Here is a 16,024-nt window from a genome sequence, read left to right as displayed (position 1 = left end):
TGGGAATAATATTACCCATAACATATTATGTCAGTAACGAGTCAAGGGAATGTGTACTTTTTCCAAAAGATGAAATTTTGTGAAATTCTCTTTATATTTTTCTTTTTTATTGTTGTACGCATGTGACATCGTACACTGCAGTAGTCTTCTCATCCAGCGGTGACTGCACAAAAACTTCAAAAATTCATAACTTTTCGACAGATTGTCCGATTTTCCTCAAACTTTCAAGGATGTGTTCTACTAATATTGCTACATTCTCTCAATTGCAATAATTTTTTTTTTTTATTGCAATCGCATGACTCTACAATACTGAATTAACCTTTTGGCCTTTTTCTTACATATACTGACCTGCTCACTCTGTCCCCTCTTTGAAGAATTAATGTTTTTTTTTTTTTTTCCTGGATGTTTGCAATGTTGTCATCTTTGTCATTTTGCCAATAGCGTCTAGAAGTTGACTTTCCGTATGTTACTCCTGTTCATATATGTCCCTCTATTTTCTATTTTCTTGTCTTTCTTTCAGGAGTCAAAATATTACTTTTCCCCACAACTATCTTCTGTTTCTCTTGGCATGCTTCTGCCGAAGATCGCTGTTTATGTTGTTTCTGTTGTCCTGTTACTGTTTCTGTTTCTGTTTTGCGTTCTTGTCTGCTATTTTGTCTTCAGTTCGTCAGTCTTGTCCATCCCGTTTTGTCCTGTACAACCTTTTCTTCAGTAGTTGTCTTGTTGTCTAGTCCTGTTTCATGTTTGTTCGCGTCTATGAAAATGTATTTATTTGTTAATCTAATTTTCAGTGGGCTTCCGGACTTCTTCCACTTTGTTATTTTTTGTATCTACGATGATTCAATTTATCTTTTCATCGATGTTCTTCTCCAGAATTGAATTGAATTTAATTGAATTATGTTAATGAGGTGAACTTGTCCTTTAATGTGAAAAACAAACCCCGATTAGCTAGAGATGAATCCTTCACTGTAATCTATGGCAGCCATAACTGTGGGGCTTCCAAAGAAGAACAAAAGCACTTTCAATGAGTTATGCAATGAGCCAAGTGCTATTGCTATGTCAGTGCATACATTAAATTTTGTTAGGCATACTTGAAGCCCCCAAGTTAGAAATTACCATACAAACCAGTATCCAGACCGAATTCGACTAAAACATGCCTATACAGTTCTACAGTTTCAGTTCGGTATTCAGAAAGAATTGCACTGGCTTCCTATGAAAGACGGAATAAAAATTGACTATGCAATCTAACCCTTTTTGGTTTACATTTGGATGTGGATACTGCTCAACAACCTATCCCGCGTACAACTAACCACCCCTATCATGCCTATACAGTCTCGATATCATTTCAGGTCACAGAACGACAAGATATTATAGGCTTCTACTTCAAATCCTATACCAGCAAACAGTTGACCAAGGCAGTCGAACGCACATTCTCATGAATGCTTGTTCCATTATCTGGAGGACTCTTCCGTATCTCCGTCTACAGTGGCGTACCGTGGGTCAAGACATTGGGGGGCACCTCATGGCAGCAACATCAGAATTGCATAACGTAACAATTAAATGCGAGCGAGCGGAGCGAGCGAGCTTGAAAATTTTGACATTTTACAGTCCCCAAACTGCCGTTTGTAGCTATATGTAATAATATATGTATGTATATATATACAAATATATATATATATATATATATATATATATATATATATATTTGCTTTGGAAATTAAGGGGGTTGCACCGGGCGCAACTGCTGGCAGTTGCTGGCAGTAACATCACGAGAATGGCATAACGATTAAATGCGAGCGAGCTTGAAAATTTTGACATTTTACAGTCCCCAAACTGCCGTTTGTAGCTATATTTTTTCGTTTTGGAAATTCAGGGGGGGGGGCGCACCGGGTGCAACTGCTGGCAATTATTGGCAGTAATATCAGGAGAATGGCATGTAACGGTTAAATGCGAGCGAGCGAAGCGAGCGAGCTTGAAAATTTTGACATTTTATGTTCCCAAAACTGCCGTTTTTAGGTATATTTTTTCGCTTTGGAAATTAAGGGGAGGGGGCGCATCGGGCGCAACTGCTGGCAATTACTGACAGCAACATCAGGAGAACTGCCCTTCCGCATAGCGATTAAATGCGAGCGAGCGGAGCGATCGAGCTTGAAAATTTTGACATTTTACTGTCCCAAAACTGCCGTTTGTGGCTATATTTTTTCGCTTTGGAAATTAAAGAGAGGGGGCGCACCGGGCACAACTGCTGGCAATTACTGACAGCAACATCAGGAGAATTGCATAACGATTAAATGCGAGCGAGCGAAGCGAGCGAGCTTGAAAATTTTGACATTTTACAGTCCAAAAACTGTCGTTTGTAGCTACATATATATTTTTTCGCTTTGGAGGGAGGGGGCGCCCGGTGCTTTTGCGCCCCCTGGATCCGCCACTGGTAGTCAAGGGTGTCGGTTTATGTTCATGATAGGGGGAGGTATGACCAGCGAGGGGGCGTCGAAGTGACCAAGCGGGAGAAGGATGTCCAAAATCTGCACTTTATATGGAGCATCCCCTAATTTGTTTGTGTTTGTGAGTGTGTGTGTTTCATATAGATGGAAAAGTTAGGAAATAGCCAAGGTCAAGTCTTATTATTGGCATTGCAAGGCATTTTAATATAGACTAGTATGTAAAGCAACACTGCAAAATCGATGATCAAGCTTTGATAGCAAATGTGTACAACCTATCAAACATCACATTGCGCAACATTGCAGCGACTCTTTTTGCCATTCTGATGTTCTGAGCACACTGCGCACATCCTGTTGTATTCAAAATGCCAACCAGGAATCACACTGAATCACAATCTTTTGTCGTCTCCGGGCTTTTTGAACAATGTTTCACTATAACACCTCTTTAATTATATGGTTAAAAGAAATCTTAGAAAAATATCTTTTTTCTTGATCATCCTTTCATGTCGATTTCAAAAGTAGTTTACTAACCCTTGAATTACCATTTTGGTAGGGTTTTTTTTTTTCTTCTTCTTTTTTTTTCTTTTTTTTTTACCATCGGATTGGGGGGGGGGGGGCACGTGCCCCCCCCCCCCCATGCCCCCCCCCCCGTAAATGTAGTTACGTCACTGTCCGTCTACATGTATAATGACATATATTGTGATATAGAAAGAAAAAAAAACTTTCAAAAGGAAACTAAAAGCAAAACTGTTGCCATCATGATTAATGTGTTTGTTTTTAGTCGTAATATCGCTACAATCAGTTTGCTGTTAAAGCAAACCGATTTCATGACAAACTGTTTCATGACGACGTATTGTTACTCCAAGGTTCTACAATTATATTTTTTTCAATTTACTTTGTTTTGATTATGTAACCTTATTCTCTGTTACCAAAGAAAGTGATATGTTTATGTTCTTTTCGAAAAATGGACTAAAATTTGATTTGAACTGAACTGAAAAGCGCTTAACTCTTCACATGCCAGACAAAATGCTGCTCTATGGGATTTGCGTGCATTATGGTGGAAGCTAAGGTAAAAGTTGGCGAGCTAATAAGAAATCATTTTTATTAAAAACAGGGAGACGGATCTGAATGACAATGACGCTATCAATAACTATTCCTTCCATGGAGTTGTAGTTGACAGTAGGTTTTTATTCATACCAATTCCAATAAAAACATTGGGCTATATACAGTATCATAACATGACAAACAAAAGTGCTTACGTGTGTAAGGCTGCGTTCACATAGAAGTATACTATTCGGGTATTCGGGCTCGTTTTTCGAGGGCACGCGAATAGCTTGAATCGAACGATAGGATTTCCTCACACCGGTTCACATAGGAGGGCACTATTTGAAAGTACCGAATAGCTGCGAAAAGTATAGCAAAGTGGGAATCGAACTTGTTCGATTTTCTTGCAGCGTATACCGTCTCTCGTTTATGAAATAATGACAATTTTGGTCTGGATTTGCCCTTTAGCAAAAATAAGCATGTAGACTGACATTCTGATGCAGTTTAGAAATTGTTAATAAGATTTGCTAGGATGTAGGAGGAAGAAATCCTCACTGCATGGGATGGTGAGTTGACGGTGCGGGTGCTGGTGTATTCGGGGCCCGAATAGCGAATACCGAATAGCGAATACCGAATACCGAATACCGAATACATCTATGTGATCGCAGCCTCACAGACTGCATCCCATCTGGCAGTAAAACATTTCTAGGACTACAAAGCTTGCCTTTTTAGAGGGTGTATTAAAAAAAAAAATTAATGCATACTCTTAAAACACTACTATGGTGTTTGCACTAATTGGCTGTTTTTGTATAGCAAATTCACATTTTATGCATACTTTTTAAACAAAGGTTGTTCCTGACAATCTGAAATCTTGTCCGAGGCTTGTCCGACATTAACATAGCAACAAGTAATACGAGGATTATGCAAACTGGATTCCAGCAACCGAGTTTCATTGCAGAAGGGGAGGTGGAATGGCTCATCATCTCTACGTTCCCGGGAATGAAACATCCATAAATTTGAATACATTGCGAAAACAATCTATTAGACACAAGTGTCATGTTGAAACTGACATAAATTCTTACATTTGTGTTTTCACTATATACCAAATTTGTTTACTTGTTTGTTTAGGGGTTTCGGTGTTGTTTTTGGTGTGATTATGATATGGTTTTAATATTGACCAATATGCAAAAGCCGTTTGAATAGCTTTGGACTGGTGTCAAAGATCGAGGCATATTATAATAGATACGGAAATGCACTGTGAATCGTAACACAATAATGAACAATTCGAAACAACGTAGCCTTCTTATTACACATACCGTAAACTTAAAAACTGATTGATATAGTTGATGGTGCGAACACGCGTAGTGTACATTACTGCATATACCCATCAAAATATTTCGCTACTTTCGTGAATGTCACAATTAAAAATAGTTAACAATTCGCGTAGTTAATTATGTGATTTAATCTTATCATTCCTATCACTTTTAACAAGGAATGATAAAAAAGGATTTTTTCATAATGCACGTAATAAGAAGGTGCTATTTACAGCCTATTAACACCTAACTGTAAGTTGTCTTTCAAAAAAAAAAAAAAAAGAGCGCATGAAAGCGTAAAGGTTTCTCACCCTATATCAGTTGTCCTTCTCTCGTATTTCTCCCCCCCCCCCTCTCTCTCTCTCTCTCTCTCTTAGTTTCGCTCTTTTTCTCAAAGAGGTCTTCATTTTGCCTCACCTTTTATTTCCATTGCCTGCACTAATCTATACCAAACACACTAAGTTAACATTACCTTTTATTACGTATACGTGGTAATGTATAAAACATATAATGGCCATATAAATGTCTGGCTTCTAATATAGAGAACACAAAACATGAAAAGATATTCTTTTTTGGAATGAACATTTCATGTTAGTTCAGGCATATACATCGTATGTGCACTCAGTAGCTTCAAGCTTTGCTCTTTCTTTTTTTAGATCCCCTCCTCCTCCCCCTTAGAAATCTTCATAAAGTATATGATCGCAACAATTCTTCCTTTCGCCAAACACCTGCTTGCAGAGAGCAAGATAAGTTTAAATTTCTTATCAACTTATTTGTACTCTTTAACTGTTGTACAGAATGATATATCATTATGTTAATCATCCTTCATTACGGCTGCCACAATTAAAATTACGTGTGGACTCGCATCAATTGCATGACATGGATAATGTGGTTCATACTTAAGATTGCGAAATAATCATGCCCTAATTGATGTTTAGTTCAATTCAATTCATTTATTTCATTCTAATTTTTCTTCCAACAAAACTTAACACAAAGTAAATCAGGCATTCAATCATAAGCATAATATATACATTACAAAGTACGAAAAATAAACGATAGTCGGCAAACTAATAAAAATGAATTATGTATATAACATACCGTAAAATACAAAGTTATGTTTAGAGGGAAAAAAGAGAACTGAGAAGTCCACTAAAAAGCGATACTTGTAGAATGTGGACCACTCAAGAGTTGTTGATGTGCCTACAATGAAAATGACGGAGTTTTATTTACTTGATTGTCTGTATAGCTGCTCAACGTCGAGAGTCTTTGTTAAAATTAATCAATACACATTGTAAATTTTCGCCGAAATTTTTATCCGAAGAGGACAGCGAATGCTAGACAGAAAGAGGATGAGAGAGAATAAAAAAGGAAGCAAAAGAGTGATAAACACAGCGAAACAGAGATAATGTCGGACAAAACATTGATCACTGTTGCTAGGGAGATGTCGTCCAGTTGTTTTCCAGAGCAAGCAACCTCATGGTTCTCTCGGCAAGGGTACCAATGGTCACAGACGGGTTGACGCCAATGCACCGCGGCATCACAGATCCGTCGACAACAAAGAGACCCTCATACGTTTCCGACGTATCCCCGACGAAAACCTGTCCCATATGGTTGACGACCCCGCTGTACCCACTCTCGCCCATGCCGCAGCCGCCCAGCGGGTGGACGGTAATGATCCCATGGGCGTGTCGGAAGTGAGAAACGACTCCGCGCCAGAACGGATTCGGGATCAGCTCTGCCTTCATACCCCTGCACACTTTCTTCGCTCCATCCATCACGATCTGGAAGTTATCCTCGTTTCCGACGTCGGGGTAGTCGACGATCGCCCTACCACTCTTCTCGTCGAGAATGAGACGACCGCGGGAATTATCTTGACTCATGGAGAGTAGGGCAAGGGAGTTGTGGTAGGCCCGTCCCGTCAGCATCCGACCCAACTCACGCCAGTCGTTCTCATGGGGCGTGGTGTCAATACCCGTATCGACGCATCCGACCATCAACAGAAACCTGGTTACAAAGAACGATTTAAAGGACAAGTTCACCTTCATAGACATGTGGATTGAGTGAATGCAGCAATATTAATAGAACACATCAGCAAGGGTTTGTGGAAAATTGGACAACCCGTTTAAATGTTATGGATTTTTGAAGTTTCTGCTAAGTCACTGCTGGATGAGAAGACTACTACAGCTTGTGATGTCACATGTGTATAACTTATAAAGAAAGTATAAGGAAAATTCAAGATATTTTCACTTTTCTCGCATAATAAAAGAACACTGTGCAGATATTTAAAAGATTCATAACTTTTGAACGGATGGTCTGATTTTCCCCAAACTTTCATTGATGTGTTCTACTAATATTGCTGCATTCACTCAATCCACATGTATATGAATGTGGACTTGTCGTTTAAAAGTTACCGACCTTTTTGTCTGTAATCCACATATTCTGATTCAAATCAGATCTCGAGAGGCATTTTACATGCACGCTCTTATCAGTGATATCTGTTGTAAACACGTGTCATAACTAGAATGAGATGTTGCTTGTAGTTACGTTCAGACGGTGATCCTTAATCTTGAGGATAAGCTAACTTCGAGGATAAATAACTGATTTCGTCGCGAAATCAATCTTGCGACAATATTGGCGCGCCATAAAACTTTCCTATCTCAAAATTGGCGTCTCCTCGAGGTTAAGTATCATCGTCTGAACGTAACTTATACAATCAACGAAATATTTGAAGGAATGCTAATCTACCAACAATTTTATGGGGCGCCTTATGATGAAATCTGCTGGGGGACTGTGTAAATCAATCTCAAACAGGGCTTGCAACAATCTACTGACACCATACATAATTAGAGACAATTATTATCTATAAGATCGATATCAATCGAAGATAAAAATGCATCAATTTATTCCTTATCAATGAATACTACAGACGTTTTCACATCAGCCCGATAAAACTCCAAGCTCGAGATATTTTTCGCGATCGCAAATTAGCACGCTATTTCATTTCCTATTCACATCATCCAGAACATTATCAAATAGCGCGCTAGTTCGCATTAATTATCCTGCTATTTCGGAAATTTCCCGAGTTGGACTCGAGAAATTTTCTCGATCAATTAGCGCGCTAATTTGTAATCACATTATCAAATAGCGCGCTATTTCGTGATCGAGTTAATTTCTCAAGTAAGAAAATAGCGCGCTATTTCGAAACATTGGGCTGATGTGAAAGCGCCTAATGTATGTGTGAGGAATTTCGTCAACTCATAATTATGATATCATGGCGATATTCCTTGATTAATGAAACGCAGGTGTTAGACGAGTTTTGGAATTTCCTGGTGTTTCCTGGAATTTCCACATTTTCATATAATATTTCACCATTGTGATCACTGTGCGATTATTTACTACTTCCGAATACCAATTCTCGTTGTTCATGAATTCCTTCCCAATCTCTAATTTCATCAACTCAAAACATTGAAAATTAATGAAGCTTTTCATACTGCTGTTTCTATGCACAAATATATGCTTTTTTCCGCTGCAAACTTCCTGCGTAACCAACGCGTCAGTCGTCCCATAACCCTTTTGAAAAACCCAGAATCATTATAGCCCGAATATTATAAAATATCATGGGCCAGATGTTTGACATTCTTGATCCCCAAATCGAAATGAGTGTACGCCGTCAAATAATTTTAAAAGAGCACATACAATCATCATGACTCGATATTTTCCGAGAAGTATGTAAAAGAATAATGAGCGGGAAAATGTTTAATGTCCTTCATTATACTTTATAATCATTCATAACATATTCCTGTAGTCAAACATTGCTTGTGAAAACGGTCCCCTTCATTCCAATTACATTATTGAAACTTTGCATAAAATTCTCTGTTAGTATACAGTCAATGAAATCACTTTTACTTTATGTTTTCTTACGTGTCTCGCAAAAAACAAAAATGTAAAGTGACTGACGATGATTGTATTGATAACGGAATGAAAAAGGGAACTGAACTGAATAGACTTGGATCAGCAGAGCTTGTTCTTGCAACTGGACATTAAGCCGTTCTCGAATCTGTTGACTGAGAGCGACAAGATTATTTGTTTGTTTGTTTGTTTTTGCTTGTGCGTGCGTGTGTGTGTGTGTGTCGGTGTGTGTTTATTTTTTTTGAGGAGGGGGATCACCTGTACATCAGTTCAACGCAAGACGGAGGCGTCCCATCTTCCAGAACGTAACCCTTCTCGAGATTAAACTCCTTTCGGCGCATGTCGATTACTCCAGCTATGCAGGGCCCCGGCCCTGGATTCTTCGGTTTGGCGGCGTGCACGGGATCGACTTTCTTCGGCCGCTTCCCGACACCGTTGGTGTATCGCTCGCCGTTATGGGCCATGTTTATCGTGTCGCCGTTCGTCGAAAAACGCTGCCCCAGTCGGGAGGAAACGCTTAGTCCCGCTGCCGCCGAGTTGAGGAGGATATTGGTTGATCCGAGGGCCCCTGCACCAAGAATGACTACACCAGCTCGGACCGTATTCGTGGTCTTGTGACCAAGGTAGTCCGCAGAGATGTGAATCACCCATTCTTCCGTTTCTTTGTCTCGGCTTACGGAATGCACAAGCATCTGTAGAAATCGAGATTCATCAAATTCCAATGAAAACGAGTGCTTGGTATTTGCATACATGTGTAGGCTTAAATATAAAGCCTATTTTCATGCTATATAAGCCATGTTCAAACTATTTCTAGTCGGAGTAAAATTTTATGGCGCAGCAATTAGAATTCAAATTTATGCTTATCTTACCACGACCCTGTGTACACACGACGGTCGTGGGAAGAAACTCCGACCACTTTACTACGGCCTTCGTGGGGATCACCGTGGAGGGTCGGTGTAACTTTCGGAAATGGTAGCACCGCGCACGTCGATCATAACATTGTTTTGGGGTGTTTTTTTTTTTTTTTTTTTTATTACCAGCGGCATTAATCTTCTCCTTTCTTGTTGATGAGAGTTCCTGAGCGCTATAAGTTCTTCGTCGTGATAGACTAGGTTAGAATTGTACTACACGCGCACGTGTACTCGCATTTGACTCCGGAAGTTTTACCTCGGTCGTATAAGGTTTGTAAGGTTATAGATACTCCAAGGGCTTGTCCGCACGGGCAATTTACTCCGATCGGCTAGTCGTGGTAGCGAGATACTCCTGAAAAAAAAAAACAACAACAACAACTCAGGAGTATCTTGGTCGGAGGAAGATGTCGTGGTAAGTTCCCCCAACCGGAGGAAGTTACCACGACCTTGTTCAGACGGGCACTACTCCCACCTTTCTTCCGACCTTCCTCCGACCAAGCTTCCTTCGACCCTAATTCCTCCGAAGTTACTCCGACCAAAACTGCTTCCGTCTGAACGCAGCTATTGTGTTTACCAAAATCAATGGCATAATATGTCGGCCTCAATTCCTAGATAATCAGGATAATCATTTGCAATCCACCTGAAACGTGATAGGATTTTTTTTTATTTTTTTAGCTGATGTGAATTTGATGCTGATTTGATAAAATAAGAAATGTCGATTATGAAAAGAGCACGACTTTTCGTAAATTGAGCATTCACTTCATTCCATTGAGTTACTGTTTCGTACCTTGGTGTAAAATTCTGCTCCATGGGCCTTGGCGTCCTGAAGGTAGTTCAAGTTGAGGGTGTTCTTGGCCCCTGTGTTGCACCCACTGCAGCAATTGCCGCACCCGACACACGCTGGCTGCGGTACTCCCACATGATTCTCCTCCGTATCATTGAAGTTCACGTACAGCGGCGGTCTATGTGATGAGAAGGAGTTCTGGATATCTATTTCTTCTCCTCTTTTCCGATATTGCACAAAGGTGTAAATTGGCCTAACTAAAATATTGCCTTGGAGCTTTGATTTCTTGGCCACAGTCCTACTCAGGTCATTTGGGCAGATAGTAACGGGTTGTATTTCAAGATGAATTTTGCAATGTCACGTAATCATTATGTTCATGTGTACATTCTTCCATGCAGGGGACAAACTGTCCCAAAATTGAGCGAAGATAATGATAATACTACATTAATATAAAACGTATAATAAGCACATGCTTCTCTATGCGCTGTACAATTCAGATATGCAACATACAAACAAATGACTAACAAATATTACAATCAACATAATAAATACAATAATTAACAAAAGGGGTAATACATTTTTATCTTAATCAAGAAAGACGGAAAAGGTGAGTTTGAAGACTGGATTTGAAATTTGCAAAATTGGGTGCACGTCGAATGTTTTGTGGGAGATTGTTCCAAAGATTAGGTCCAGCAACTGCAAAAGATCTGCCCCCGTAATATGACGTGTTGCTTCTGGGTATGTGAAGAAGATGGACACAAGATAAAGGACATTTCAAAAATCGGCTCTGATTGCATATATCTGCCCCCATTCGTGAGGGTATCTTTACCCATCGTTTGACCGCCGATGGAGTTTCTCAAGCTCCGGCAGTACCTTCGAGATCGGCAGGAAAATCTTTTCCAATCCCAAAAATAGCCAGAAAATCTTGTGAAGGTTCCTTTTATAATAAAGATTCACATCTTCGCGTAGCCTTCTAGAGTTGTTCGGGTGTCATCGTGTGACTTTCTGTAGGCATGGTATATTTGCTTCCGCTCTTGCTTGGTTTTTAAACAAAGTACGGGGCTAGTTCTGTGCGAAAATTAGAAATTCCCGCTCGTGTGGATATCTTGTGTCTATTTCGGGACAGTTTATAGACGTCAACCCAAGCAAGAACTACAACGAAACAAAGACAGTCCTAGTTACATTTGCTATGGCAAGCGGTTAGGGGAATCACCTACTTTGAGAACACATCATCAGTTCCCAGATCCTCTATGTCTTTGACCAGGAAATCGACTGCCTCCCTCATGACGTCCAGTTTGGTCAGGGATGGAAAGTCGTCCGGATACGATGCCGGTCTCATCATATCGAGGAATCGGGCTCGATCCTGACCGTTGATGTTGTCGAGATCGTCTCGAAGGGCTTTCGGCCACACCTGATCCAGGAAATAATGATCAGCGAGTGTATCTTTCATGTTATTCTGGAGGAGAAAAGGCTAGCTGCAAAAGAATAGTTTCATTGTGTTTTGTCTGCTGGATGTTTAAATGGATATATATAGGCATATTTTTTTTTAAAGTTTGAATTCTTATGCGGTGATGCAACCTCGTGTGATACGCAGAAGAAAAACAACAGCGAAAAAAAAAAACATTGTGTGCAGAGCATGATATCATAATCCTTTCCAAGAGAAATGAAGCGTAGGGCCTACATTATAGGCCTAATGAGTGATATGATGACGCTGGTTGTTTAGAAAACATACGATCTATCAAAAGGATGTATTTATAAACACACACACACACACACACACACACACACATACAAAACGGCATCATAACATAGACCAAAAACAGTGACTGCTTTCAAAGTTGTGACAATTATTCTCACCATGTTATTATGATGCTTTTGAGCTGTAACATCTCTATTTTCTCTTTCCTCAGAGTTACGTTACCTCATCATCGAAAACTCTCGGGTCGGCATCGAGAGCGACATTGGCATTGATCAGGGACGTCCCTCCAAGTCCGCAACCTTGAAGAACTGCGACATCGTGTCCGACGACGAGGTCGTATAGACCGGTAGAATGACCTCAATGCAAGGAAACAAAGTGGCAATGTATCTAATCAGCAAAGTTTATAACAAGCACAAGTGCGGAGTACGTGTATATATTTATGTATGAAGTAAATCTTAGTATGGTTGTTTATCGATATTGTATATATATATATATATATATATATATATATATATATATATAATATATATAATTATATATATACAGTATGCAATTTGTCTTGCGTTATGTCCAAACACATAATACAGAAAGCGGGCCATCACTCAAACATAGATTTTAGAAAGTAGACTTTGAAGTTCAGATGCAAAAGTCAATTCTGCAGGTTGTTGTGCATTCAAATGGAACAAGCCTCCTATAGCAACATCACAGTAACATGGTGACATAAACATGATATATTCCCCTTCAGTGTTGCCCTTCCCTATACCAGAGGGTCCTACCATTAATAACAATAATGATAATGAGGGCCTATTTATCTAGGGTAGCCTCTTCAGTGTTGTCACTACTCTACCAGAGAGTCTTGCCTTTATCATTACCCTAGCGTTGCCAGGTACCCATTACATCTGGGTCGAAAGGGACAAGGTGCGTAAAACATGTTGTCCAAGAACGTAAGCGCTGGGCGGTATTTGAACTCGGATCCTCCCATCAGGAATCGGGAGTCTTATCCATTATGCCACAGCGCCCCCACTAGGATAATGTTATTACCCGAGTAAAGCGTTGCCAAGTACCACTTTTTACACCTGGTTTGAGAGGGGCGTGGGATAGACATTGGAAGAGAATCCCGTCAAGAATGCCATCCACTAAGTCACAAAGCCCCATTGCATTACTTCAAATATAATACTCAATTGCAATATACCTACATAAATAAGTAAGATATACATATTAATTTTGTACACAAACATGCATAAATGTAATCTTACATAAATAATGTATACATATATGAGTATGGCGAAACTAATATGTACATATATACAGTAACAGATCTTCGGCGGCCACCCAGGAGAGACGAAAAAAAAAAAAAAGGTGGCCGCTGTGGACAGGTGATAGCTATAGACGCGTGATCGCTAACCCAGGTTTGATTGCATACATTATCAGTTTCAATAGTAAGAATTAACCACAAACACAACATGTGCGCACACGCAAACAGCATTTACCAAGCAATTGATGATGACCGCTGGCCGTAACCTGAATTTCTCTCAGAGACTTAAGATCTGTTTCTGGAAACTCCCCCGGGAGCCACTCCTTGCCCCTTTCCAGGACGCACACGGTCTTGCCTGCACGGCTCGCCCGACACGCGGCCACGGAACCGCCGTATCCCGACCCGACGACGACAACGTCGTACCGCGGCTTGAGTTCTCTGCCGTGAGAGGAAAGCCTGAACGAAGAGTAGTCGATCTGACGCGGCAGAATGCGGGAGGAGGAGAAGATGACGAGGATGATGACGTAAAATAAGACAAAGGAGGTATTAAAGGAATTGTACGTTTCGGTTGATATGGGGCGTCAGGTTTTCAGCATTTTTTGATGATGATGTGTTGAGATAATGAGAAACCCCTTACAAAAAATAAGACGATATACAATTCTAAGAGGAATCGAAAGTTAATTTGATGAAAATCGTTTTGAAAGAGCTGAGATATCTAATAAAAAAGCGTTCCTAATAAAAGGTGGATCCACCTTTTATTAGGATTGCTTTGTTTTACCTTGTTTTTGGATATCTCAGCCATTTCAAAACTGATTTTCAGTTCCTCTTAGAATTAACATGCTCTTTAGCATTTCATAAAGTGGTTTCTTGGTATCTTGCAAAAAGTTAAAAGCTGAATTCTCACCTCAACCATCCCTTTAAAAGAATTAAGATGATAGAAGAGGATTAAGTGATGAAACCTCTGACATAACAAGTGAAGAGTTTTAAGGAGGTGAAGTGTTTTTGCCATACATTGAGTTAATTCGTGTAAAACCAATTACGGTATGTCAAAATGATAGTGGCGATACAAATTCGATGAAATGCATTTGAATTCAGTTCAATTCAACTTAGTTTCATTTTTTTCTTCTACAGAACATAATCTAAATGCATTACGAATGATTGAAAATATACATGAGTTGACTGCAAGAAGCAAATTCGTGGTTACTATAATCAAAAGCAAGTACACATAGCTTTAAGCTAAAACTTATTGCAGCTATGTTTAAAAAAAAATGAGGGTCCGTTAAAAAGCACTATTTCTATGATTGTGAACACTCAAGAAATCGATGCAGAATCTTAGACTTTCTTAATTACAACAGTATAACTCAAACCGAAACAGACACTACAGGACACAAAGATACACAGTGCAAGAATGAATAATTTATAGTCAATAATGTTGTGTTAGCAACACTACGTAGTTTGCCGCAGCCTGTTGAGTAGGCGGGATATGATTTTTTTTTTTTTTTGGCTTTTATAGGGTGTGTCATTTTTGCTGAAATTCACATTTAGACTTTGAATATTATTGACGAGGAATACGTATACCTCAAGAGGGTGATAATATTCGAGCAGTGCGTATAGGTTTACGGGTCTTAAAGAATTATCAATAATAACGTAACACAATGTTTGTCCAAGTCAAGTCTAACCGGCTAGAATCTATTGTGTCGTAATGTTTGACCGCAGACTATTTCCAGTTTTCTCCTTGAAACTATTGTGCAATTTTGTAGATAGACAATAACTTTCTCGATCGCTGCTTTCATGTTTCACATTTGCACTGTTATGAATCACTCTCTATCAGAATTAACCATCAAACATCTTTGTCACAAGCGTACACATATACAAATCAAATTTCTACTACTTTAACTACTATTACTGAGACTCTAATGTAACAATGTCGTCATTCAGATATACCTGTATATGTGAATTTCTATTGTTGTCATCGTTACCATCAGTATCACATTGTTATAGTTATAATTTCTGTTTCTGTTTGCTATTATTACCGTAATCGTCACAATTGATTATATTACTATCACCATTGATGTCGTTCATTCTTCTTATACAGGGTATTGGCAGATGAATACCACTGCAACCATGTCTACGTCACTACCAGTTCTTGACGGTTAACCATAACGCATAACAGCGTTTGTGCAGTACACTCATTATGAGTAGTGACATTAATCTGCAATCAGCAGGCAACAGCACAAGTCTGGCATTTTTCTAATCATTATTTGATAAGTCTTTTTCTTGTCTGCCCATACACCATTCCCGCGCCATATTTTGACACTTCCAGCTATTGTGTCGTCACACACTGCTTGTTTACTGATTCCCATGTCGTATCTACTGAATCGCAACACATTTATGGTCAGGATCATTCTACCAAAATGTTCATGAAATGAAACCATAGAGAGAATTGGCCTGAAGAAGAGCGATGACAATGTAAAATAGCATTCTTAAATGCGAGCAAATTGTCTAAACAAATAAGAAAGCAGTAGAGATATAAGTTGTACAATTCCTTTTCAATGGTCGACGTATTGTTTCTTGTAAGATTATCACATCTTCAGAAATGTGTGTGATCACTTCACATACAGGTAAATGAAATTTCGTTCAGTATCAATTACAGTTTAGCCAACGATAC

At 39.4% G+C, this 16,024-nt stretch overlaps 1 protein-coding gene across 1 annotated transcript; it reads right to left on the bottom strand.

The window, feature by feature from the left end:
* Positions 1 to 6,231: 6,231 nt before the first annotated feature.
* LOC140242414 (cholesterol oxidase-like) lies at positions 6,232 to 14,269 on the bottom strand. Its single transcript, XM_072322150.1, has 7 exons — positions 14,261 to 14,269; positions 13,592 to 13,832; positions 12,324 to 12,457; positions 11,620 to 11,813; positions 10,406 to 10,580; positions 8,966 to 9,399; positions 6,232 to 6,802 (listed from the first exon to the last, which is right to left on the bottom strand). Exons 1-7 carry the CDS (start codon positions 14,267 to 14,269, stop codon positions 6,232 to 6,234), a joined length of 1,758 nt encoding a protein of 585 aa, XP_072178251.1.
* Between the last annotated feature and the right edge of the window lie 1,755 nt (positions 14,270 to 16,024).

This window comes from Diadema setosum, chromosome 19 (assembly GCF_964275005.1).
Source record: "Diadema setosum chromosome 19, eeDiaSeto1, whole genome shotgun sequence".
Taxonomy (NCBI): domain Eukaryota; kingdom Metazoa; phylum Echinodermata; class Echinoidea; order Diadematoida; family Diadematidae; genus Diadema; species Diadema setosum.
Note: the sequence above shows the minus strand (reverse complement) of the source record. Positions and strands in the feature narration are given on the sequence as shown.

Coding starts and splice junctions, on each gene's coding strand:
- LOC140242414 (XM_072322150.1), bottom strand. Junction 9,400..10,405: donor GAGCAGAATTTTACACCAAG/GTACGAAACAGT, acceptor CGATTTCTACAG/ATGCTTGTGCATTCCGTAAG. Junction 6,803..8,965: donor TGCGTTGAACTGATGTACAG/GTGATCCCCCTC, acceptor CTTTGTAACCAG/GTTTCTGTTGATGGTCGGAT.